This window comes from Zootoca vivipara, chromosome 9 (genome assembly GCF_963506605.1).
Source record: "Zootoca vivipara chromosome 9, rZooViv1.1, whole genome shotgun sequence".
Classification (NCBI taxonomy): Eukaryota; Metazoa; Chordata; class Lepidosauria; order Squamata; family Lacertidae; genus Zootoca; species Zootoca vivipara.
In genome coordinates this window covers 13,204,325-13,231,679 of record NC_083284.1, presented here as the reverse complement: position 1 = coordinate 13,231,679, position 27,355 = coordinate 13,204,325, and the positions used below count along the sequence as shown (strand labels likewise).

The window sequence follows — 27,355 nt, the reverse complement described above, 5'->3', positions numbered from 1 at the left end:
CTGGTCATTTTCATGAAACGATGCCCACCTGCCCCACACCCTATGTCATATGTGACTTGGGATATGGGGCAGGTAAGATACTTGGCCACAGAAAGAAGGACTGAACCCATTGTCAGTTGATGCCTGGGCAGGTTCAATCCTGCTTTGTTCAGGTGTGCCAGCCAACTGCTGGAACCAGCTGGTGCACCAAAGCCTTTCCTAAAGCAGGATTGACACCCCCCACATGTGCATCAGCTGATGTGTGGGGAGTTAAATCCTACTTGGGGAGGAACTTCCCCCATGCTTAGGCACATCAAAGTACATATTAATTTGTATGTATGCATATGTGTGTGTGCTGGTTGAGCATTGATAAAATTTGAAAAGCTTGTTTAATGACTTCCTATGTTCTGGTCTCTTCTGTAGCAAACCAAGAGGAAACTTGACGATGCCAACAAACGCCTGGAGTTTCTGTATGATAAACTCAGAGATCAGACAGTAAGCTTTATTTATCATTGTGCATTTCGCTTTGCCCTGCTCAGGATAGCTTCCTTACATTTCACCTCCAAGCCAGGCATTCTAAACTTCAGCAACTGAACTGCTTCCTAGATCATTCTCCAACCTTCTTACTTATTTTTGCATTGTTTTCCCGCTTTTAGAAACTATTTGTTAGCTAGAAATAATTCCTGTGCTATAAGATGGGTCTGCAGTGTTTCGCAGAATTAAGTAAATGCACTTCCTGGGTGGGATTTGGGAATCCGTTTTTGAAGCGATGTCACCACAAGGCAGCTTTGTATGTGGCAGCTGGCTGTTTAAACGATCTGACAAATCGAGCATGTGGTAAGATCAGGCTGAACATTGTGTTGGGCTCCTGGGAATCCCAAGACAATGCTTAAAACCGTAAGCCCCCTTTAAATAGCACCAGAAATCCCCAAGCCGAGCAGAATAAGACAGAGCCCAGGGGATGACTTGTGTGTATTGGGGAACCTGGGCCACCAACCTCCACCAGCCCCAGCCAACATGGTCCCATTGGAGTCCAGCAACATCTGTAGGGCCACAGCTTCCCCATCCCTGGCCTACAGCACCTGTCATTATTGGGAGTCATGCTGACCCTGAATAGGCAGATTGCACACAGTGGCTGCCCCACTTGTGCAGATGCTGGTGGTGTCACAGCACAAAAAAAGCCCAACTCTTGTAAAAAGTCTTTGCTTCCAATCTCCAGCTGGTGGCATTTCATTCTGTACCAGAAATGCTCTCCAGGAGGAGGCAACATTCTGAGGTCTTGGCTGGGCAGGGCAGGAGAGGCAGACATACTGTTCCACATGCCCTGGAGCAGGGTTTCCCAAACTTGGGTCTCCAGCTGTTGTTAGACTACAACTCCCATCATCCCTGGCTAGCAGTGGTCAAGGATGATGGGAATTCCGCTAGAGGAAAGGGAGGAGGGGCTACTACTGCCTTGCACCAACCAGTTGCCATTGGTGCTCGCAGCTGTCCTTGGAAGAAGTTGCTTGCTTGCCCCAGTTGCATCTGCCTTTGTGAAGTCATGTAAAATAATAATACCGCAACCATTGATTAGGTCAGATTTCTCCGGTGGCCATTTAGCCACTTCACTCTTGAGTAGAGTGCTTGGAGCCAAGAATGCTGGGGTGAGGTCAGGTTGGGGTGCCCGGATATCTATGTGAAAAGGGTACCTTCTCCATGTTGTTTTCTCTCTGCCTCCCTCCAGCTCTCCCCGACGATAATCAACGGTTTGCACAACATCGCCAGGAGCATTGAAACACGGAACTACACGGAGGGGCTAAACATCCACACCCACATAGTCAGCACTAGCAACTTCAGCGAGACGTCTGCCTTCATGCCGGTGCTCAAAGTGGTCCTCACCCAGGCCAACAAGCTGGCCGTGTGAAGTGGGCTTGTGCAGAGAAGAAGCATGCTGCTTTCGAAGGGGCATGCTGCGAGATGGACCCCGGCCCTTAGAGCATGATGCGATATAGAAAGCTGGTCATGACAAAGTCACTCTCTCTCTCTCTCCCTCTCCCTCTCCCTCCCCCCCTCTTGCCGCAGATGAGCTTCGTTTTAGAAGGGCCAGCAAGTCCTGGTGCTTTTTCTTTCTCTCCATCTTTTATTACCCTTATCTGCAGATAAGTGTATTTAATTGCGCCACGTCATATACCCCATTTTAAATGCATGTTACCTGCTGCTTTGAAAGTGGCTTTTAAATACAGCAAAGAGAGGGGGGGTTGTATGTAAGGCTGACCTCAGAAAGCAATTTTCCCCCACATTCCTCTGCATCAACAAGCAAGTAAAATGTTTGATTCTATTTTCTGTGTGCACTGAGTTATTATTCCTCCTCCTTAAGGCTTCCGCAGTGTCAGTGGGATTTAGCTTAATTAATTTTTAGCTTGCTTAATAGTTTAATGCCTTTGCTTTCATTAGGCCGCATGGCTATTTATTTAAACCCGTCGTCATGAAGTTATGCACATATATATATACAGATACCTCCTTCCCACGCTGATTCCTTCTGTAACAGAGGTTAGATCAGTGCCGGAGGAACCTCATCGAAATGGTACTAAGGTTGGCTTTGATAGATCAGACAGCAAAGTTTCCATGTCTGTGAGTCAGTTGGAATGATGGCATCTTTCGAACACCTTGTGTGTGTCAGCTCTCAGAACAATGATTTCCAAGCTCTCTGCCTTCAGGGAACACACAATGGCTTGTCTGTCAAGCTGTCCTTTTGTGTTGCAAAGGATTTTGAAGCATCTTCAGGCATATGCGAAGTTCATCTGGGGCACTGGCCCAGCCTCTGAGGCCTTACCGTTGCCTCAAATGGAAAAAAAATGTGATCACAAACTCTGTATTCTCCGATATCTACACATTAGAAGGGAAGATGGGAAGTGGAGAGGTGAGTTTTATTTATTGATCGGCCTGGAGGCTATTTCTGCTGCTCCACTCCATCAGGCAAGCTGCTCCTACCACAAAACTATTCCTCCCCTTATTTGACGTTTACCTGACGCAACCTGTATTTATGCATGCTGTAAAAGCCTGCCCGTTCTCCTTGCCTCCAGTAGATTCTGTGTGCTTCCAAAGCAACCTGTTTATTGAGCGTTCATTCTGATTTGTTTCTGGGCAGGTTCGATGAAGTTGCGTCAAAGCAACTGTTCTACCACACTTTGCAGTACGTTTTCTGGCCACTTAGCTTACACAGAAAGTCTGATATTTTGGGGAGGCAGGTTTGTGGTGCCAGACCTTCTAGTCAGCTACAGTTGTGCAATTTGCCAGTATTTTGTTGGATCCCAGTCAAAAATAGCGATAGTCTGGAAGCCTGTCTGGGAGGCTCCTGGTTGTTGCAGGCCTGTGTCTCCCAGCCTTCAAGTAGACTGAGGCAGAATAACAAAAGGGTTTGAAGCCATCTACATCTTTGCTTATTGTATTAACCAATCAATAGCTTAACATTCCCTGAACATTGCTCAGCTTATAACGGAACTATACAAGACAAACGTATAATTGTAAAAGCAGCATTAAAACAACCTAAGACAGAAAGAGTTACGTCTCTTTCTGTCTCGTGTTGTTTTAATGCTGCTTTTACAATTGTAAAAGGCATCAAAGAGCAAAAATACCCAGCTTGCAGAGAGTGAGAAAGGTAAAAGAATCTGATTTTAAAAAGCTTATGAAGAGTATGAGTATGAAGATGTTTGCCTGCAGCTGAAAACCTTTATTGAAAGCATCGGGTGAGTCTTGGGACTATACGCTATAAATGAGGGACCACTCCTTTTAAAAAGTCCATTCTCTTGTTACCAACTATTTGTCAGTTTCCAGGAGCCTCCAGGGATATATGGGTGCTCCAAATTCTGCATTTAAAAGCCTACAGGAGAGAGAAAAGTTTCAGTGAAAGTTTCCTGGGTGTGGTTCAGGCCTTTTACTGCATTTCTCTTAACTTTTGACATAGCCAGAAATGGGACAGACTTTCCCAGATCCTTACAGCAGCTTTCATCCTAGCTGATGCTGCACAAGTCAGTTTCCACGTTGCAAATTAAAATTCCATATGTGAGCTTGCCAAAAACTCAAAAGACCCAATTACTAGCAAACGCAAAGCCCCCAGGAATGCTTTGTGCTGATCAAAGCCTCTTGTGCTTTAATGTGGAGAGCCATGCACTGCACCTCTTAAGTTTCTAGCGGGAGATTCCTGTTTCATGTTGATACTTCTCGAATAAACTTCTCGAATCAGCACATAAATCTGAGGAAATCCTGGTTTTCTGCACAAGACTTGTAGATTACCCTGCACTGAGCTACGATTCCGGCAACCTTAACAAGCCACAGCTCCCAATAATTCTTTTTGGGGGGGAGTGGAGAGGGGATAGGATTTAAATCTCCGTACACAGTGCTATTCTGTTGGCTGCAATACAAGGTCTCTTTCAAGCCTAATTTCACCTGGGTGAGGGGGTGCTAGATAAGGCGTCTGTGGATGCTAGTCCAGGAACCCATGTACTTGCTTGGTCAGCTCCTGCCATAGGCTCCTGTTTCTCCTCCCACCCTGGGTGTTGCTCATTCATGGACAGGCTTTTCTGCATTTTTTTTAATGCCAGGTGTTTCCCTTCCCCTTTGCTTTCCTCTGGCAGAATATTCTGGAAGGGTCTTTGACAAGCCTAAAAATATTTCTTTCTTTTTTAAAACTCTGTGTTCTCTTTGCTTGTGCAGTTGCCTCCAGGGACCTACCTCATAATTAGCTCATTCATATAATGTTCTTTTCCCCCTCCTTCCCCATGGTATGTTTCATTAAAAGGCCTCCCTATTCCTGGCTTGCCGCCCAGCACTATACAGTAAAGCTGGGCAATAAATGGGCAAACCACATGCTGCACTCTATAAAAAGAGAAGGTGGGGAATTGTAGTTTTCACATTCCCAAGCCATTCTACATCAGGAGAGTTGTCTCTAGGCTGAAATCGCAGCTGCAGAGCTACATTTCATAAAGGGGGGAGGCCAGGGGTGGGAACCTTCAACACTGGTGGCCAAATTCAGCCCTCCAAACCTGTCTGTCTGACCCTTGGGACACACCCACCCATAGAATTGTAGAGTTGGAAGGGGCCTTGTCCAACCACCTGCAATGCAGGAATATAAGGTTAAAGGTAAAGGACCCCTGGATGGTTAAGTCCAGACAAAGGCGACTATGGGGTTGCGGCGCTCATCTCACTTTCAGGCTGAGGGAGCTGGTGTTTGTCCACAGCTTTCCAGGCCATGTGGCCAACATGACTAAACCACTTCTGGCGCAACAGAACACCGTGACAGAAACCAAAGCGTGTGTCAGGAGTATGGGCAGGAGTCAGGCTCTGGTGCCTGTAGTGCTTTGCAGGACTGGGGCCTGCCTCAGCTTGTGCTGGAGAAGCAAGGAGTGGCCACTCAGGTGAAGACCTCAGCTTGTGCTGGAGAGGCAAGGAGTGGTCACTCAGGTGAGGCCACTTGATACCTCACTGCACCTGGTGGCAGCAGCTGGGAGGGATAAAAGCTCAGCATTTCCCTTCAGCTCTTTGCCACAGCAACGCTATCCCTGCCTGGTTGCATCTGGCCTCTTGCTCCTTGGACCCTTGCCTTGCCGACGCCTTGCTCCTTGAACCCTCGCCTTTGCCGACGCCTTGATCCTCGACCATAGCTGCCAAGTTTTCCCTTTCTCGCGAGGAAGCCTATTCAGCATAAGGTAATTTCCCTTTAAAAAAGGGAAAACTTGGCAGCTATGTCCTCGACCCTTGGACCTTTGCCTTGCCGACGCCTTGCTCCTTGACTCCCAGACCTTCGCCTCTGCCTTGCTCCACGACCCTGCACCTGTTCCTGCTTCTACACCACCATCTTGCCTCTGGTCCTGACGTCCTCAGCCAGGGCTTCAACCGCCTACCGACCGGACCGTGACAGCACGCAGAAACGCCGTTTACCTTCCCACCACAGTGGTACCTATTTATCTACTTGCACTAGCATGCTTTCGAACTGCTAGGTTGGCAGGAGCTGGGACAGAGCAACGGGAGCTCAACCCTTCACGGGGAACCGCCGACCTGATCAGCAAGCCCAAGAGGCTCAATGGTTTAGACCACAGCTGTCCCATATGGGGATCGAACCTGCAACCATGGCGTTATCAGCACCACACTAAACAATTGAACTATCCATGCCCTTGAGGGTCCCCCCCCCCAGCTAGAATGTGCCCTTGAACTCTGCTAATGCTTCTTACTTGCCCAGGTGAAGGATAAAGGGGGGCGGTTGTGGAGTGCATGTCAAAACTAGCCTACCAAACAGAGGCAAAATTTGTATTGCGTTGCTCCACCCACTTTTGCCACTGGTCCCACGCACATGTGGCCCTGGGAGAGTTGCTCAAAAGTAAATGTGGCCCTTGGTTGAAAAAGGTGCCCACCCCAAGACAAGCTCTTGTCTACCACCACCTTCCCAATCTTGGCCTGTCTTCTTGCTACTTAATCCATAGTGAAAATAAAGGCTATTGAAGCTCCCAAGTTTTAATAGGTTAATAATGGGTTTCCCAATCTAGTGCCACCCAGATATTTTGGAGTACACCTTCCATCCTGCCTAATGGTTGGCTGTGCTGGATTGGGGCTGATGGAACGTTCAGTCGAAAATATCTGGGGAATACTGGGGCAATAGAGCCTTCGCTTCAGTTGCCGGCCACATCTATAGATTTAAAGCACTGTGATGCAACTTGCATGAGTTCTGCCAAATAATTCTGGGAGCTGTGGTTTGTTAGGTGCTGAGAGTTGTTCAGAGACCTCTATTCCCCTTCCAAGAGCTACAATTCCCAGAGTGGCTTTACGGCCGATCCCTCTTCCCCACAGGGAACTCTGGAAATGGTATCTCTTAGCACCCTGAATAAACTACACCTCCCAGAATTCTTTGTGGAAAGTCATAACTATTTACAGTGGTATCATAGCATTTTACATGCATGGTTTGATTATTATTATGCCCCATCAGAGGAGGACTAAATGTCTACAGCACTTCAGTAGCCAGCTATAAAATTGCAAAATATTAGCAACCACCTACAGTACAGCTGTTGCACCTAATTTCCAAATACCAGGAATATTAGTATTGATCATTACGTTGATCATCTCCCCCCCCCCCTTCTTTCAAGGAGCTCAAGGGAGCATATATGAGTCTCACATGTCCTCATCTGCCCCTAGTATTGTTTTATCCTCTCAAAAATCCTGGGGAAGTGAGGTGGGCTGAGAGTTAAGAACAAGCCCAGGGTCACCCAGTAAATTAAAAGCCAGAAACCAGTTGCCCTTCAGATGTTGCTGGATCACAACTCCCATCATCTGTGTCCATTGGCAATCCTGGATGGGGCTGGTAGGAGTTGGGGTATATCCTCATCTCAGGATGAGGCCACAGGTTTCCTTCCCGCCCCCACTTCCAGGAAACTTTCTGGCTGAGTGGGGATTTGAAACCCAGGCTCCCTAGTCATTGTTCAACACGTGGGCCACAGAATCAGTGTTATCTTAAAACTGTCGCCAACAATAAGGCACGAAAGGAAACCGATTCCGTTAAAACGGCCTTCTCCATCTTGCTTCTTAGCTAGCCCCAGATGAAGCTGTCCTCTAGTTCCAGTGAACTATTTTCTCCCCTCCGCGAATCTGGGTCATCCTTCTGATCTGACACTCATGAACTTGTGTATTAACAAATCCCGCAGCTGGGATATAGAGCGGGAGAGGCGCTGTCATTTTTCTTTCAGGACAGCTCTGTAATGTGATAGAGGGGATAAAATAAATGAGGCCAGGCCGGCAAACAGTGGTGGATAACATCGTTTTATAGAAGGGGCAGGCTTGAAGGGGAGGAGAGGCATAAATGTTATCTGGGCTTCTGAGTCAAGCTGATTCATTATTGTCCCAATAATAATAGAATGTTGACTGCAAGAGAAACTGGCTTGAGAGGAACTGGAGCTTTCCAGACGAACATTGTTTTATTTATGTGTTGATTTATTTTGTCATTACATTAATATCCTCGTGTCCTTTCCTCCAAGGGCACGAAGGCAGTGGACCTAGTTCTTCCTCTCCCCATTTTATCCTCAGCCAGCATGGTTCATGATTGAATGGGAATTTGAACCCTGGTATCCCAGGTCCTATATGGTTATAAGCTACACAGTCCCTGCCTTTCCCTGGTATCAGTGCAGATAAGGGGTGGGCCATACATCTTTCTCATAATAAACAAGCAACGGAACCAATCACTGCAGAGCTGCGCCCACCATTGTGAGTTCAAAAGAGGTGGTGATGATGATGCTCCTCCAACTGCTGCCATTGGCTGTGGAGTCGATGACCTGTGATGTCACAAAAGCACATGGCAATTAATATGGCTAACCTGACCCAACAACCTACCCCCCCCCCACTCCACACACAAAGAAGCCACACGGAAATCAACTGAATGCAACCAGCCAAGATAATCGCTCACGTTATCAATAAAAATAAATACATACCTAAACAAAGGGCCTAACTACGTGATGCTGACACACACACACCCTACACTAACAATAGGCAATAGAACAAAAAAATACCCCCAACTCTCTCCCCCTATCTTCCCCCAACCATAAGAGATAATGACAAAAGTGCCTCCCACTGAATGTAAACGAACATTTAGTGTTTGTTTGAAAGTGGAGACATGTCATAGCTGCCAAGTCTCCCGTATTCCCCAGGAAACCCCTGTTTTTCCACCTGTTCCCAGCCGAAAAAATGGATTTTTTTTTGTTTTTCCCCAGTTTATTCTGGCGCGACGGCCATTTTGGAACTGGGCGGAGCATGCTCAGAAGCGACTTTTGATGCTGCTCTGCCCAGTTCCAAAATGGCTGCAGCGTGACTTCTGGTGCGGTGGCCATTTTGGAACTGGGCAGAGCAGCATCAAAAGTCACTTCTGAGCATGCTCCACCCAGTTCCAAAATGGCGGCAGCACTACTTCCGGTCCGATCCCTTATTTTTCAGGCAGGAACATGGCAGGTATGAGACATGTACAGTACCTTTCCCTGTTTCTCTGTTTTGTAACACACACAAAAACTTGAATAAAAGCTAATTTGAAAAAGCACATGGCACCTGAGTGGATATATGAAGGTGTGCTAACGGGGTAAGCCAAGGCTAAAAACTTCTTCCTTTCCAAGGAGAACAGTGGCCAACAGCTTGGTCCTTCCATACTGGTTGGTTTCCTTCTACATGGAGGTGAGGCAGAAGGAGGTAATCCTTCAGCTGTGGGATGCTGTGGAGCACTGAGAAAGCAGGTTGACTTGCTAAGTGAGACTGAAAGCAGCCGATAGCCATGGTCAGAAGCAAATCCATGTCTCTGTTCATTTTTGGGTGATGCGTAAGTGGACCACCACAGTTAACACTGATGAACACACAAAACCACGGTATTCTGCAGGTCATCAGAAGTACAGCCTCATCCAGCCTAGCAACTAGATCAGGCATCCCCAAACTTCAGCCCTCCAGATGTTTTGGACTACAATTCCCATCATCCCCGACCACTGGTCCTGTTAGCTAGGGATCATGGGAGTTGTAGGCCAAAACATGTGGAGGGCCGCAGTTTGGGGATGCCTGAACTACCGTAGCTATGTGCCTTTTGCCAAACATAACAGCACCTTCAGAGAACGCTTAGAGGGGGAATTTCACCTACCAACTGCAACCCAAAATAAATGTTGCATCTTTCCAGCTGCTGCAGAAAGACTTGTTCTTCTGCGTTCCATTTTATCTTTAGCAATGCTTTCCACCAGTTTTCCCGAGGCAGACGCTATGCTAACCAGCCTACAATTTCCAGGATCCCCTTGGGAACGTTTTTGTAAAAATTGTGTCCTAATGGCGACCTTCCGGTCTTCACGTACAGAGGCCAATCTAAGGGACAAGTTACATATTCTTTTTGCTAAAAGATCAGCAATTTCACATTTGAGCTCTTTTGAGAACTCTTGGGTGGATGACTTCACAGAGGCGTAGAATTGCAGATTTGTCAGTTTTTATTTTGTCAATCGGCCCTAGAGCTTCATCTCTTGTCACAACTAACTGCATCAGTTCTTCATAATCTGCATATTCCTTCTGCATATGCTTTATACATCCCAAGCATATGGCATGGATATGATACTGACTGAAGCAAAACAAAAAACAAAAAAATGTGGTTGATATAGCTGTTCGACTCCCAACACTGGCACCATTCCTATATAGCTCTCTCTCTCTGTGTGTGTGTGTGTCCGCCCTCCTTATTTTCAATAATAAATTGGAACGCTTGTCAAATGATGCTAAATACCTTCTCCACCCTCAGGCTTTTTAAACTGTGTTTTAAACCCAAACTGTTTCATGCTGTGTCATAATGATCTTACTTCATTTTATTTTATTTATTTTATTTTTGCTGTCTCCTATTCCTTGCTGCTGGTTTCAGTCATGATATATTATATTTGTTTAAGCACAGGTTTGTTTGTAAGCCGCCCAGGGAATAATTATTGATGGGTGGCTACAGAGAGGGTGTAGCTGTGTTCTTAAAAGACTCAGGTCTTCAGCACATGGCACTCATTGGCTGAAAATGTTCCTGTCATATGCTAATGCCTACTTAGAAATATATACCACTCCTAGAGATGCAAATATAGGCCTCTGAGCAAATTTAAGCTGGCGGGTGATTGGGGTCCCAGGAACCATGTAAGCAAGTTGTGTGTGTGTGTGTGTGTGTGTGTGTGTGTGTGTGTGTGTGTGTGTTTTGTATGTATGGGGTTTTGTTTTGTTTTTTCCAAAGGAGAGGAAGGAAATCTGGAGCTTCGCACTAAAGATCCTGGACTTCACCTCCATGACTCTACCCCCTAACAATGGCCCGTCAGCTAAAAGCAGCAACGCTAAAATGCACAATTTAAAACAGTGACTAAACTGGGCATAGCTGCCAAGTTTTCCCTTTTCTCGCGAGGAAGCCTATTCAGCATAAGGGAATTTCCCTTTAAAAAAGGGAGAACTTGGCAGCTATGAAACTGGGGTCAACATCTCTTTGAACCCAAGGCCAAAGGAGAAGTCCTTTTGTTGTTGCTGCCTGTGCTGAGAGGTTTTAGATACCCACTTAGCAATTTAACAGATTATATATATATCCCACAGCTACCACACAAAGTCCTAAGGGGGGGCCTTTTCTGCAATAGGTTGCCTTTGAACATGCTATATATCAAACGCACCTTTCTTTGTTGGAATGAAGACTATATCTCTCTATTCAGTCTGGCCAATGTGTGACAATAGTTAGACAGGGATGCTGTGCATCTCTCTCTCCCCCCCCCTTTAAGAGCGCCGCATCTGATTCTGATTGGCTGTAGCTATGCAGGTCTTTTCCTCTCCTTCTCTCCCTCCCTCCCTCCCTCTCTCTCTCCCCCCCCATCCTCTGTTGCTGTGCGGAATTTGGCTCCGGAGGAGCAGCATGGACGAGATGCCAGCAACAGATGTTGCCGCTGCCCAGCGACCAGGCTCCCGCCGGTAGACCGTAGCCCCAGAGCAAAGTGCTGGGAAGGGGGACCTTTTATTATTATTATTATTATTATTATTATTATTATTATTATTATTATTATTATTATTATTATTATTATTTTAAAAAAGCAAACTCAGAAGTAAAGGAAGGGAGAGAAACCTGACCCTAAAAGCAAAATAAAAAAGGGGGTGGGGAGAGAAACAAGAGCCAAAGTAAAAGGAAAGAGCATCTCTCCGCGCAGAGCCTCCGTCTGCCCTTCGGCCATGTCCAAGCCCGGAGCCGGCGCCGCCGTCGAGGGAGAGGTCAACATGCCCCCCTCTTCTTCTTCCTCCTCCTCCGGCGAGGGGAGAGATGGCAGCTCCGCGGACTCGGCGCCCGGGAGGAGCCCCGGGAAAGTTGGGCACAAGCAGGAGATCGTCTGGAGGAATGTCATTCTCATGGCCCTGCTGCACGTCGGGGCGGCGTATTCCCTCGTCCTCATCCCCAGAGCGCATCTCTTCACCCTGATGTGGGGTAAGTGTGTCTCCCCCTCTCACTGCCACCTCTCCCCCCCCCCCATCACCGGAGATTTCAGTGTTTTTCCCTTTATACAAGCAATGTTGTTGTTTTTCCTGCCTGTTCCCCAGGGGATTAATTCATAATGCAGGCCTCCTTTTTTGCCCTGTCTGGGTTCCCCACCCCCAGTTGTGTGGGTGTTTTCAATTTTTCTCTTTAAAAAATGATCCATTTCTCGCCCCGTTCGGTGGTTTTGAAAGTTCTGCATCCGCCACACCATCCTAGCTTTGGGTTGCTGTTGTTTTTGCAAGATCAAACTCTGTTGATGCATCCAATTGCCACCCCCTGCTTTTGTCCTTTGAACGCATTTCCTAATGTCAAATGTGCTCCCGATTTTGCTACTACCGGTAGGTGGGTTGGAGCACAGAAATGGAAGGCAGCCCATCCATTAAGCACCTTGCTTGTTTAGACAAAAGAGCGGCTCATAGGTAAGCCCTGTGCAATAGCTGGTCTTGTGAACGCCCACTTAGAGATTGCACGGTCTGTGCTGGGTGAGATACAGGCTGTAGTAGTAGCAGCTGAGTAGCCCTGGGGTAAAGCAATGGTAACTTATATGTATATAGCTTCTCCTACAAGCATGTGAGTGAGCGGGGTTCTGCGTGTGTTTATGAGGGAGGGAACTCAATGTGTTTGTGTGTCGTGGGACGCAGAGGAAACTCAATAGAAAAACAGCATTAAAATCACCATGCCAGAAACCGGAGACCCACAGCAAGTCTGTCATCAAATACATCCTTCTACTGTTCTTGATGCAAGGTTCAAAATGCAAATGATTCTTCACAGTGTAAGGAATGGTGGGGGCGGTGTGCTGATCCTATCGATTCAAGGAATTTAAAAGTAATTTGCATTTAGGACCAGCGTGTTTAAGTTGTCCCATATTTTTGACCCACCAACCTGGATCCAGCTTACTTTATAGGGTCACTTCTGTTATCCTCTGCATGAAAAAAAACACACACACAAAAATCACGAGCAGGGCTGGAGAAAGAGAGAAGCGCTGTCTAACCAAGGTGCTGGGCCAGTGCAACGATTGAGAATTGTTAGGGCTTAGCATCGCACAGGATCAGGCCATAGTGGTCCCAAACAGATGCATTCCCTGCAGTGACAAAAGATTATTCTCCCACTGCCTTGTGACTCATGCTCTGCCTGGTGTGTTCGCATAGTCTTGCTTCTAATGTATCTTGCACAGAGATACGGTTTGCCTGCTTCTGCTAGAGCTTAAAGTGAGGATTTGGTTTCAGCTAACCGCGGAAGCCATGTTCATCAACAGCACTCTCATCCTTAGAGCTGACTCTCCCCGCCCCCCAACACCAGCAAGCTGCAGAAAGAAAACAGTTTCTCTGTGCATAAGCAGTGTGCTTTTACCCCTTGCCACTGGATTCCTGCAAACAGTTCTCATGCATCTAGGATTATTATTGTTTCTTATTCAGACGGTGCTTTATAGATGGATATAAGCACAAATCAGTTCCTGCCCCGAGGAGATTACTGTCAATACTTCTGCACTAGGGAAAGCATCAAAAGGGAGAGAGATGGAGGGAATAAAACAGCCACATAACAGGGCTGTAGTCCAAAACATTGGAGAAGGATGAAGGAAAGAAAACTCAGGTGCATGCATCAGGTTTAGTTATAGTTAAGGATGAGACTTAAGAAGGTCCAGGTGAAAACCTAACAGCAATGGTGGGTTTTATGGAGAAAAATGAAAGGGACAGAACTTCCAGGTGAGTAAGGTCCTTTCCCCAGTGGCTTTGCTCCTGGAAAACTAAGCACAGCCCAATGTCATTTCCTTATGCCTGCAAACAGTTCCCCTTGCAATGCCCTCTGGCGCAATGACACTGTGAGCCACATCTTACTTGCCTTTCCCCCTCTCCTCCCATTCTCAGCTGTGTTGCTTGATAGTGCAACATTCACCTGGGAGCTTTTCTCGAGCGCAGCGGCTCCAGAGCTGCGACACCAGAGGCTGCCCAGTTTAATTTCCAAGCCCTCTTTGTTTCTTCTGAATAGACGTCCCTCACCCGCCCCCTTCCGCTATCACGTGCAGAAACGGTGTAGCCTAGAAAAAGTCTCTTATACTCCAGTGTTTCCAAATGCAAAGACTGACGTTCCATCTTCACGCTGAATGCCTGAGAGGCTATGTTCACCTCGAGTCAGGAACGGTGCTTTTTTAAAAGGAAAGAGTGATAGTCGGTATGACAGCTATACTCTCTCTGCAAATCAATGTCATGTCATTTGAGAGACCTTTTGCTTCTATTCTATTCTATTGGTAGTTGAAAATTAATTTAATTGGTGAACAGAAAGTTGCACATTCCCCCTCTCCAGTAGTGAAGTGCCCTGCAAATTCGCTGTATTTTTTTTAAGGTGGTGGTGGTGAGAGAGAAACAGCTGTTTTGCTTGCTGCAAAACTACTTCCACCAAATCTATTGTGTGGGCTAGATATAAAGGTAAAGGGACCCCTGACCATTGGGTCCAGTCGTGACCGACTCTGGGGTTGCGCGCTCATCTCGCATTATTGGCCGAGGGAGCCGGCGTATAGCTTCCAGGTCATGTGGCCAGCATTACAAAGCCGCTTCTGGTGAACCAGAGCAGCACACGGAAACGCCGTTTACCTTCCCGCTGTAGCGGTTCCTATTTACCGTATCTACTTGCATTTTGACGTGCTTTCGAACTGCTAGGTTGGCAGGAGCTGGGACCGAGCAACGGGAGCTCACCCCGTCACAGGGATTCGAACCGCTGACCTTCTGATCAGCAACCCCTAGGCTCTGTGGTTTAACCCACAGCGCCGTTATTGCCTCCGAATCAGTCCTAGAGGAACTGCTCACAACAAAAAGCCTCAGTACCCTCCATTTTACAGATAGAGGAAGCTGGGTCTGTTTGGTGAATCACTCGCTCAAGGAACATCCATCAATATTCTAGCTAAATAGGAATTTGAACTCCAGATCTGGCGTAAGGTGTCACTGGCATGGTGACAACACCCAGCTCTGTCTCTCTTTTTCATCTGAGTTAGATGAGGAAGTGGGAGTATTGAATCAGCGTCTGGGATCAGAAATAGATTGGATGAGAGGCGATAAGCAGCAGCTCAGTCCTGACAAGACAGATGCATTATTTGGTGCTTGTTTTTGTCTAACCAGGAGAGTGATGCTCAGCTTGTTCAGGGACCCTAAAGGACCAAGCTGGTAGCCAGGGAGCGCAGGTAGTTCAGTTTTGTCAAGCAAAAGGCAGGACCCAGCACAATACTGCTTGAGGCAAATGAAAACATGCCCACCACAATCCCAAGTATGGAAGCCAACTAGATTGGCAGCTGAATTTGACTTCAGCTCTGGCAGTAACATTCAAGGGCTAGATGGACTGGATGGAAGCAGAGGAGGGGGGGCACCAGCTGGAGAAGAAGGCTCAGAGCCAGGGATTGGTGTTGTGATGACAATGCATGGTCAGAGGGAGAAGAGGGGGCAGACCGGGAGGAGGAGGTATCAGAAGCCAGAGAGGCAACAGGCTTTAGTGAGCAGAAAGAGGCTAGGGCAGAGAGTAGTCCAGAACCAGAGGCAGGAGAGGAGGGGGGCCAGGATACAGAGACGAGGCAGGCTGCTGAAGAATCCAAGGAGGCTCCCCCTCCTGCTGCGACCAGATCCCCTCTCTCCTGGTCTCCCAGAACACAGAGAGGAATGAAGAGGGCAGAGCAACGAGAGAATAGGCGAAGGAGCCTGAGATTGCTCAGGAAGGACCTGGGAGAGGAGGAGCTTTAGAGAGCAGTGGGAAGGCAGGGACCTTCAGTCCTTGCAATTGCCTCACTGGGGCAAGATCTATGGGGAAAGGCCTGCACTGTTTTGGTTTCTTTGAATAAAGCGTTAACTTCGCTGGCCCCAGGTGATTTATTGCTGACTTATGCCTGACTCCTGACACTTATTGAGTGCATGACAAGTGATGTGGCACACAGAGCTGTCCTCTAACTGAGGGGACAGCGGGAGCGAAGGGAGTGGCTACCACTGCTCTCCCCCCCCCCCCAGAATCTGCCACCTGAGGCAGTTGTCTCACTCTGCCTAATATTAGGGCCGGCCTTAGGAAGAGGGCCTCTGTGATGTAAAGCACTTTTCAGCAGTTAAGGCTGCTGCACCTGTCTCTACAGCTCTGTGCAGACCTCCCCATTCGTGGCACAAAGTAGTGTTTCTCAACAGGGAAAACTTTCTTGCTCGTCCTCAACGCGCTGTTTTCGATCCAGAGCAATTCTAGAACTTCCCATCCACAAGGTGGGTGTGGCTACTCGAGACGTATTTGAAAAACCCTCCCCTAAATTAAGCTATTCGCGCATTTCCCTCCCTGCACATGCCCCAGAGCTGAATGAAGTGGGAGGCAGTCATTGCCAGTTTGTTATTCTCCCACCCATAATGTCCTTGGGCAGCTGTGGATACGTCCCCGTTCCTGGTACTGCCTCCATATCTTTTCAAATGGGGACACTGTGGGGTGTAACAGGGAATCAATCTGCATTGAGCTTTTATTTTCAGAATGTGAAATTGAGAAAATTGAGAAAAGCACTTTGCAGGGGCATAAAATAGGCCGTAGACCCCACGTAGAGCATAAATTCGTGTGCATGCAGCATTCGTAGACAGAGACAGCCTGTCCAAAGTTTCCCATATTCTGGTAGCCTCCAGATTTGAGTGTTGCAATGCATTTTTGTAGAGCAGCCGCCTTTGAGAACATCTCAGAAACTTGGGTTGGTCTGAACCATGGCCGCTCCAGGGTTGCTGACTAGACGTACATTATGCCAACATTTCTGTTCCATTTTCTAATATTCCTTTCACACTGCGGCACCTTCTGCATTATGGAACTGTGGCTTTTTGACTGATACAGCGGTGGCACATTGCGCTAAATTTCATTCACACCAGCGGGCGTGTTGTGGCACAACAATGAACGTCGCTACTCCCTCACCCTTTCTGCCCCTGTGGGCTTCTGCTCCCCCATGAAAACTGCAGAAATGCTGGTATGGACCTCCCTGTAGGCTATAGAAGCTGTGATATATTGCTGAGCTATTTTCTCAGCCAGAAAATTTAAAAGATCCACCCGGACAGACATTTTACCCCCGAAAATGGAGAGGACGTGTCCAGGGAAAAGAGGACCCCCCCACACACATAGTTTCCAGCAGCATCACATTCAGAAGCATTACAAAGTGCAGAGAAAAAGGAAAATCAGTTCCCCTAAAGCCTCTTCTTTTGTTCTGCTAACGGAGAACATTAAGAGTTGCCTTGCTGAATCAGACCATTTTATTTCCAAGATTAATCAGCCAGATGCAAAGTTGACAGCAAGATTTGGACATGGCAGCCTGGCTAGACCAGGAAGACTGCACCAAGTGGGAACATTGTTAGGGAAATTGGACTCTGGCAAATGACCAACCTTGCCACCATTTGGAGCTGACCTTGGGAAGAAGAGGCTTTCAAATAAGCTATGAAGGTGACTTTCTAAGTTCAACTAACTTCTTCTTTGGAGGCAGCCCAAAGTCGGGTGAGAAGCCATGGAGAGACTTGTCCTCCATGAATTTGTCTAAGCTTAGAAGCCATCACCATGGCTTGCCTAAACACAAAAAATGTTTTTAACAGGCGCCACAATAAAGAATAGTGAATGCCCCAGACTGATGCCAGTTGGCTAGGCAGGGAGTTCCAAAGACTGATTTCCTACAAATGCAGAATGAGTAGCATGTATAACAGCGCCTTTTCCACAAATCTAACCTGTAGTAATTCCAGTGATGAGTATATTTGTCTGTCTCTTCATTTATTTATTTATTTTTAATTCAGAGGATGGAAGTCTAGGAGGCCAATTAAATCAACTTTAGATATTCCATAAATTAATTCTTAATTATGGGGGGGAAATGTTTTCGTTTTTTTCCTGGTCATTTTGAAACCTGAACCTACAGCTTCATCATTAGGCAAAAAGGAATTCAAAGATTACAATAAGAGGAAGAAACATTTATTTCTGCAATTTTTTAAAAAGCGGAGGCTTGGTATTATTTCCTTAGGCTAAAGGGAAAGTCACAATTAATTTACGTTACCCTTAAAAAAAAAAGAAGATAAACCATAGAACAAACAAACGAAAGTTACATAGGATTTATGAAGTCAAAGTAGGATCGCAATGCATTGTAAAGCAAGTGGCAAAGCATTAATATGCAATAATTTGCATATTAATCTGCATATTTATCACGCAGAGCTGCATTCAAGTGTACTGTATTTGCATTTGTCAAAAGTAGACCGCAGGTAGCAAAATAAACATCTGGAACGGAGCATAGCTGTCAAGTTCTCCCTTTTTTAAAAGGGAAATTCCCTTATGCTGAATAGGTTTCCTCGCGAGAAAAGGGGAAACTTGACAGCAAGTGGTCGGACCTCCTCTGTGGGAGGCATTTTAAGTTGAGTGGCCTCCTCCGAGGATGCTGTACTTACAAGATTCTTGCTGTGAGGAGGGGATTGAGCTACCCATCACTTTCATCACCTGTTTATCAACGCTGAGAGAGCCTCTTATCTTTCTGTACCAAAGTTTTATAGTAACTGCCGTTCACTTTTCCTGTGTAGGAACCATCCCCATGAATGGTTACTTCACTCATTCGTTTCTTATATTAGATAATAAAAACGTTTATTTGTTCCTCTGGAAAAGTGCCTCATATTGTTACACCAGGGTAGAGGCAGCTCAATTATCCTACCCTAGTCTTCACTGCATTATTCTTAAGCAACAACAAAATAATTGGACATGGGGGTTGTTTTCTCAAGGCTGGAGTCAGGAAACCTACGACCCTTCAGACATTGCTGAATTCAAACTCCTGTGCAGGCTGGGGGTGAGGGGAACTGGAGTCTAACAGCACCTGAAATGCCACAGGCTCCTTATCCCCCCCCCCCCCGGTCAAGTCATAACGTCTTCTCCTTCCCCCCTGAAATAGAAACTTGTTTTCCTCCCAGGAGGAAAAATATTTGCTAATCTCCTCTACCCACTTGCGCTCTTGTTGCTGTGTCCACATGCCCACACTTTTTTTATTTTGGGAAGATTCTTTCTTGGGAGGTTCTGACGGCTGTTTTATCTATAAAAGAATTGATTGTTAGCTAAAAAAATGATTGGCAGCGCATGAATGCAGATCTTTACATTATCTCACACACCCCTTCACTAGCCTGCCTTCGTCCAACCAACAGGCGTTGTCAGAGTTCAAGGAAGCATTCCAGCCAGGTGAAAATACTGAATAATGGTATGAAGGGTGTGGCTTGGGAAGAGTGGGTGTGGCTGAGGAAGGGGTGTGGTCTGGGGAGGGTTCCAAGGTCCATATAGAAAGGCGTGGAGGGCTGCCGCATTTGTCTTCTGGGCCTGAAATTCCCCACCTCTGCTCTATAGTTTTTCAGTTTCCTCAGAAATTTTATGTTGTGTGCTCTCCCTCCTGCAGACACTGGCTCTAGTATGTCCTCTGGGATGACGTCCAGTCTGGAAAGGTGCCCTATTTTCACCCATCTCTGATCACCCAGCCTGCCAGTTTAGGTCATAAATTGGTACAAAATTTGCAGGTCAGACGGACAAGCTATTCCTCCTCCTATCCCCACTTCAATCTTGGCAGGAGTTTCTTCCACTCAAGGATATATATGGCTTCTTGGAAAAGTTCCCCAGACAATTAAAGAAAAGGTCGCCACAGAAAATCCATAGGGGGTACCGGAAGAATTAGAGGACAAACAAAACAAAAAATAAAAAAGGAATGAAGGATATTTGATGAGTACATAAAGAATAATAGTATATCTAAATCCTAATGGCAGACTAAGATTGAACCTAAATTGAATTTAAGGGAAGATTATAATAAATGGAAGATAAAAGTTGTGCGATACGATACAATAAGACGAATATATAGATTACAGAGAGAATAATTGGAAGTCAGTTAAAAGAAGATATAATGGAATGATTTTACTTTTTCTAATTTTTGTTTTTGTTTTTGTTTTGTTTTGTTTTTCTTGTTGGTTTTTATTCTTGTTTTTGTTTTTTGTTATTGTTTTGTGATTGTATTTTTGGTTATATGATTAGATGTATTGTTCTTTTTGTCTGTAAAAATGTGCGCGTATGTTGAGTGTTTATGTTTTTAAAGAGAGAAATTAATAAAGTTTATTTTAAAAAAGAGAAAATCCATAGGGGGAAGCATCCCAAGCGTGTATATGTCCTGACCTCAAATATACACTAATGTGATCTGAAGTGGAAGTGACTGATTACGAAAGAGTTCTTGGGATTGTGGTGGATAACTGTGGAAATAGCCACCCACTGTGTGCAACAGCTGTGAAAAGGGGCATCTTATGTTTGGAATCCTCTCTAACCTAAACCATCCATATTGCAATGCGTCAACACCTAAAAACTGGACCCACCAGACCCAGATTCCATCCATTCCCCTGACACACCCACACAAAGGCCGAACTAGTATGTGACACACCTGGAGCTGTGCAGTTACCTCCCCTCCTCTTCGTGTCAATGGAAGGGGGATTGAAAATAAGGTTGAATAGAAAGAATTAGAAAACTGAGGTGTTGGGTTGTGTTTACTGTCAAAATATATACAGTGGTACCTCGGTTTAAGTACACAATTGGTTCCGGAAGTCTGTACTTAACCTGAAGCGTGCTTAACCTGAAGCGAACTGTCCCATTGAAAGTAATGGAAAGTGGATTAATCCGTTCCAGATGAGTCCGCAAAGTACTTAAACTGAAAGTACTCAAACCGAAGCATACTTAAACTGAGGTATGACTGTATATCCCAGCTCAGGGCTGGCCCACGACATATTTGGCACCTGAGGCGAACCACAAAATGGCGCCATCCATCAGGGAAGAAGGGGTGGGTGAAGATTTACAAGGGGAACAAAGTGGGGGGGGAGAGAAATAGTTATCTACATGGCGAACAGAGGTGGGAGGAGAGGTGGAATGGGATTGGCGGATGCAGGGCCGCCCCTACGTGCAGGCTGGGTGGCGCAGGGCACCATGGCGCCGGCCCGCCAGGAGGGCGCTGCGAGCTGCGCCCACCCGCTGGCCGACCGGTCCGCCGCGCAGCTGCGCCTGCCCGCCCGCCTGCCGCACACCAGCGCCTGTTGCACCCGCGCTGTGCGCGGCGCCCACCTGCCCACCGCGCTGGGAAATGGGGTGGGAGGGCGCCGGGGGCGCCTAAGACGGCGCTGGGGGGATGCCAAGGAGGAAGCAGATCCTGGCAGCTGTTACAGCCACTATGGCGGCAGCAGGAGGCGATGCATTCCTTGGAAGCTGCCCCTGCTGCCCCTGTGGATTCGGGCACCCGAGGCAGTCACCTCACCTTGCTTGCCTCATGGGTGGGCCAGCCCTTTCCCATCTCCATCTTGGAGATCATCTGCAGGAGCATCGCTGGATGATTGCCAGGTTGGTGTGAGGCTCCTTTAGACAACAACAAGAAACCGATCCTTCAATGTCATCGGCCCAGTCTTCTGGAATACTCTGCCAACAGAGAGTCTGTGCCAACTTTTAAATGCCTGTTTCTTTTCCATCAGGCTGATGCAGGCAATTAAGAATACATACTTTCATAACAGTTTCTGATTTTAACATTTTTACATGGCTTCCGCTGTATAATTTTAGGCATAACTGGTTGCCAGTTGCTCTGATTTTTAAAAAAGGGAATAGTAATCAATGAATATTTTTTACACACAAATAAAGAAAATATATATATTTGAAAGCCCCTAAACATATTATTAGGCTTGTCATACGTCAGGAAAATTCCTGACATGTCCTGGTTTTTGGGTGTTGTTGTGACGTGGGGTTTGTGATTTCAGCTCTCTTGACAAAACATGCTGGAGACAGTTCTCTAGTAACAGCTCTTTATTAAAGTGAACAAGACTGAAGACTGAGGAGAGGAAAGCTACATTTATAGGGACAGGGGACTAGCTAGGAAGGGATACATTTTGGAGGGAACAATATCAAGCAATCACAGTGCTGCCTTTTGGAGGAAACCAATAAGACAGAGGATCCAAATACAGCAGCTTAAATGAACCAATAGTAGCTGTACCCTCTGGAACCAAAAGGCAGTTACTTTATCCTAATGCAAATACAGACAATAATAATACAGATATAAAATCCTTTGACTCAATACACAACACCCCTCCCCCCCTAGTGAGCACAGCAGACGTAATCCCTCAGGTACTGTGGGGTCCTACAACTTCTACCTGATCTCCTGACAACAGGTGTTGCAGGTTCTGGATTGGGTGTTACCTGTGGTGGAGGGGCTGCTATAGGGGTTTCATCAGGAACAGAGGGAGTCCCAGACATCTCAGGGTCCCCGACCTGTACCTCGTCATCATGAGGACTAGCAGACCCTGGTTCATTTGCTGAAGCCCCTGGTGACTGCACCTCTGGACCATTTTCACTCTGGTCTCGCAGCTGTGCGTCATTAGCCAGGGATGAATTATCTGACTCCTCCCTGCTGAGCGCCCGGCGCCTCAGCTGATCTATATGTCTCTTCCAAACTTGCCCATTTTCCAAGGTCACATAATAGGACACAGGTCCACTAGCCCGGGTGATCACACCAGCCACCCACCACGGACCTCGTGAATAGTTCCTCACCCAGACCAGATCTTCAGGGGCGAGATACCTTGTTGTGTCAGTCTCAGCCTGGGGGGTTGCTCTTGAATTACGGTTTGGCATTTTATCTGGGTGGACATAATCCAGCACCGTTACCAGTCTTCTACCTAAGAGCAGCTCGGCTGGCGACTTGCCCGTCGCAGTACACGGCGTCGCATGCTGCAAAAATAACATTCGCGCAATGCGAGCCGACCAGTTACCCTCCATTAAGCGAGCAATGGATTCTTTGGCTGTTCTTACCATGCGCTCAGCCTGCCCATTGGAGGATGGGTGAAAGGGCGCGGATGTGACCCCTCTTATGAAGTTATCAGCCAAGAATGCCCTGAATTCTTGGGATACAAAAGCTGCCCCATTATCTGATACAATGGTCTCAGGTAACCCGTGGGTAGCAAACAGCTGCCTCAACACCTTGATTACGGCAGCTGATGCCATGCTAGGGACCATCGCCACTTCTAACCATTTGGAATATGCATCAACGATAACCAAAAAGACCTTCCCTTGGAATGGCCCCGCAAAATCTATGTGCAGCCGGCTCCAGGGAGTCCTGGACTGCTCCCACCAGTGGACTGGTGCTCTGGCCACTTCTGGCCGCACCTCTTGGCATGCCTTGCATGTTCGTACCCATTGTTCTATGTTCTGGTCCATTCCAGGCCACCACACGTAACATCGGGCTAGCGACTTCATCCTGACCATTCCCGGGTGTCCCATGTGAAGCGTCTCAAGAACCCTGTTTCTCAGTGGTGCTGGGATGATCACCCTATCTCCCCATAGGAGACAACCCTTATGCAGGGACAATTCGTGCTGCCTTGTCGCATAAGGCCTGAATTTTTCTTCATGCGGACCACCTGGCCACCCCCTCCCCACCCAAGTGAGCACACGGGAGAGAACAGCATCTTTCCTCGTTTTCTCAGCTATATCTGTAGCTGTTACAGGAGCCCCCGGAAGTGTTTCTAGCATCATAATGTGCTCCGCCGGAGCAGGATCCTCATTGCTCCCGCCAGGAAGGGGCAAGCGACTCAGCGCATCAGCATGGCACAATTGCTTCCCCGGCACATGGGTCAAGGTGTACTGGAACCCATTCAGGAATATTGACCAACGCAACATTCTGGGGGAGAGAATTTGTGGCGTTTGTTTGTTTGGGTTGAACAACCCTAACAGTGGTTTGTGGTCCGTTTCAATGGAGAATTGGCGACCGTACAAATAATCATAGAACCTTTTGATTCCGGACACAATAGCCAGTGCCTCTTTATCAATTTGAGCATAGTTGCGCTCCGTGGGCGACAACGTACGGGAATAGAAAGAGATGGGCTTTTCCGACCCATCCGGTTCCCTATGACTCAGCACAGCCCCCAGACCGTATTGAGAGGCATCACATGCCAGGACCAGCGGCTTTGACTCATCATAATGAGCAAGGACGCTCCTGCTACTCAGCATTCCTCGCAAGGAGTCAAAAGCCTTCTGCTGCTCCCGCCCCCATCGCCACACATTCTTTTTCTGCAATAGTCTATGTAATGGTTCAGCTACCGAAGCTTTCTGGGGTAAGAACGAATGATAAAAGTTAATAAGTCCCAGGAATGACTGCAACTCCGTCTTGTTCTGTGGTCGTGGTGCCTCGATGATGGCCTTAATCTTAGCATCTGTGGGGTGGATGCCTGATGCATCAATTTTAAACCCCAAGAAATCCACCGTTGGCACCCCAAAACTGCATTTTTCCTTTTTCAGTTGCAACCCCACCTCCTTGAACTTGAGCAACACTGCACGGACACGCGCAACCAGTTCCTGTGGGTCTTTTCCAGCAATCAAAACGTCATCAAAAAATGGCAAGACCCCCGGCAGACCTCTTAACAGGCGTTCCATGAGCCCTTGAAAAATCCCTGGGGCCACACAAACTCCGAACTGTAATCTGTTAACTCTGAACGCCCCTTTATGTGTGACAATAGTCTGTGCTTCCGCTGATTGTGGGGTTACTGGCAGCTGTTGGTAAGCTTGTGCCAGGTCAATTTTGGCGAACACCTTGCCCCCAGCCAGTTTAGCCAACAGATGTGATACAACTGGAATGGGGTATGAGTTTCCCCTGAGTGCCTTATTGATAGTACATTTGTAATCTGCACATATCCTGACTTCCCCATTTGCTTTAAGGGGCGTGACGATTGGAGTCTCCCACTTAGCAGAGTCCACGGGTGAGAGAACTCCCTGCTTGACCAATTTATCCAGCTCTGCCTCGATCTTGGGTTGCAGTGCAAATGGCACTCGCCTTGGTTTGAGTCGGATTGGAGCCACCCCGGGGTCCAACTCGAAGTCAACTGGGGGCCCTTTATAACAACCCAGTTTTCCATTAAAGAGACCAGCAAATTCCTTGCATAATACCTCGCTCATCTCAGGGCAGGCTTGGATTGAATTAAGCCCTGAGATACTCAGTCCCAGGGCAGGGAACCAGTCAGTGCCCAGGAGACTGGGGCGACTGCCCTTCGCAATCACCAGTTTGAGTACAGCCTGTTTGTCCCGGAACTGTACTCTCACGGCACACATTCCCATAACATGGATGCGGCCTGCTGAGTACGACTGCAAGGTTGCCGGAAAAGGCTCCAGAGGGGGCAACTTACCCCTGGGGAAGAATGTCTTCGCGGTCTGGTCTGACACGATGGTGAATGCAGATCCGGAGTCCACCTCCATGTCGCACTGCTGACCCTCAATCTTCACCTTGACGTGTGCCTTGCCTTGCGCTGGAAACTGCACGGCCCTCCCATTGATCTCCGTTACGTAGTGGCAGTCCTTTAGAAAACGAGTTGCTGTGGGCGGTCTGCGATGCTCCAGTCTAGGTGCTCCTGTCGCTCCCGACGCCGCCGATCTACAGACCCTGGCGATGTGACCCGTCTTTCCGCACGTCCGGCAGATAGCATCCCTGAAACGACAACTCTTCCTTTCATGGTTTCCGCCACAACCTGGGCAACTGCCTCGGCGATCTCTGTGCACTGTGCAGGCCTGACGCACCGACTCAACCCCACGGACTGGGCTCTGGCTTGGAGTAGCCTCTAGCTCGTCCATGGCATGCGCAACTTCTATCTGTGGCTTAGTGGCCTTGCGACTGGCATCAAGCTCCTCTCTTTCATAATTCTCCGTGGCGGTGGCCTCCTTCAAGGCTGAAGCAAGGGTAACCTCTTCTTTAGCCACGATGCGTCTTCTGGCTTTCTTGCTGCTCAGACCACCAATAAACCGATCCAGGAGAGTCTCTTCCAGATTTTGGAAGCCGCAGTGCTGAGCGAGCTTCCGGAGTTCAGCCAGAAATGCGGATACAGACTCCCCAGCATGCTGCTGCCTCTTATGGAACTCCATCCGCCGGGCCATCTTGGTCTCAGTAGGCGCCAAGTGGCTTGTTAGACAGGCAAGAATATCTTGGAGAGATGTCTCACTCAGCTTCGCTGGAGCAAGTAATGCCTTGGCTAGCTTGAAGGTCTCAGGCCCACAGTAGCTCAGGAATGTGGCCCTTCTTTTGCTGGCATCGGTGATCCCTTGAGCCACTGCAAAGAACTCGAAGCGTTCGACGTAGTCTTCCCAGGTGTGGGGCTCTGATGGCTGGAAGGGCTCCAATACCCTTGGACTCTCCATTGTCCTAGCGGGCAGGGTCGTCTTCTCAGCTGGCCAGTGAGTCTTGTTCTCAGCTGCAATCCGGACTCTGAGGCAGGGTTGTGTTTAACCGCTCCTCAGCATTCCGGATCCCACCTTCGTCGCCAGTTGTTGTGACGTGGGGTTTGTGATTTCAGCTCTCTTGACAAAACATGCTGGAGACAGTTCTCTAGTAACAGCTCTTTATTAAAGTGAACAAGACTGAAGACTGAGGAGAGGAAAGCTACATTTATAGGGACAGGGGACTAGCTAGGAAGGGATACATTTTGGAGGGAACAATATCACGCAATCACAGTGCTGCCTTTTGGAGGAAACCAATAAGACAGAGGATCCAAATACAGCAGCTTAAATGAACCAATAGTAGCTGTACCCTCTGGGACCAAAAGGCAGTTACTTTATCCTAATGCAAATACAGACAATAATAATACAGATATAAAATCCTTTGACTCAATACACAACAGGTGTAAAAATGGCGTAAGGGGGAGAATTATTTGACTGAATCGGCAAAATGTCAGGGAAAACCCATATGTATGGAAGTTTCCCCCCCAAAAAAGCTGAACGATTTGGGTTTGTTCCTCCCAAAAAACAGCTCAACAGCTTTGTGGGTGTCAGGAATTTTACTTTTTGAAATGTGGCAACCCTAAAACATATACTGTATTTCCCAAAAGCCAACAAAAAATGTAACTCTACCCGAAACTGATAGTCAGCAGGCAGACCTCAAGAGCTTTGTGGTATCACCTTCGTGTGTGTGTGTGTGTGTGTGTGTGTGTGTGTGTGTGTGTGTGTGTGTCTGTGTGTCTTTTATGCAGGAAGACAATGGCCCCTGTGTTCTTTGATCCCCTCACGGATGATGACTCTCTTTCACTCTCTGTAATTTATCTTCTCTCCCTGATTTTGGTAGCTGTTTGAGCCTCCATATGAAAGGCTGTCGCTTCCACTTTTCCTTTAATGAGATTTGATTCGCCACATTTTTAGTCTGAGCGGCTGGGGGGGAGCGGTGAGAGGCGGCGAGAGAAAGGTCCATTTTGGTTGGGAAGCTTGCTATGATGGAACTCAAACACAGAGCATTTTTTTTAAATAAAAAAAACCAAAACCCCCAAAACAGGGGAGCTGCAGATAAATAAAGCATTAAAAGAGCCAGCTTCAGACCAGATGTAATTACTGTATGTTTCATGCATTGCACCTGTGTGTGTG

General features: G+C 47.4%; 2 protein-coding genes across 13 annotated transcripts in view; both read left to right on the top strand.

Moving 5' to 3' along the window:
• The window catches only part of SEC31A (SEC31 homolog A, COPII coat complex component), a 56,118-nt gene extending 53,822 nt beyond the window's left edge, over positions 1 to 2,296 (top strand). For all 12 annotated transcript variants that reach the window (XM_060278397.1, XM_060278400.1, XM_060278407.1 and 9 more), the window contains 2 exons: positions 403 to 474; positions 1,703 to 2,296. In XM_060278397.1, the coding sequence (XP_060134380.1) occupies positions 403 to 474; positions 1,703 to 1,882 (252 nt within the window). In that variant the 3' untranslated portion in view covers positions 1,883 to 2,296. The remainder of the gene's footprint in view (positions 1 to 402; positions 475 to 1,702) is intronic.
• A 9,323-nt stretch (positions 2,297 to 11,619) lies between these two features.
• The window catches only part of SCD5 (stearoyl-CoA desaturase 5), a 47,299-nt gene continuing 31,563 nt past the window's right edge, over positions 11,620 to 27,355 (top strand). Inside the window, exon 1 of the mRNA XM_035112705.2 lies at positions 11,620 to 11,926. Coding sequence (XP_034968596.1) covers positions 11,677 to 11,926 — 250 coding nt within the window. The 5' untranslated portion in view covers positions 11,620 to 11,676. The remainder of the gene's footprint in view (positions 11,927 to 27,355) is intronic.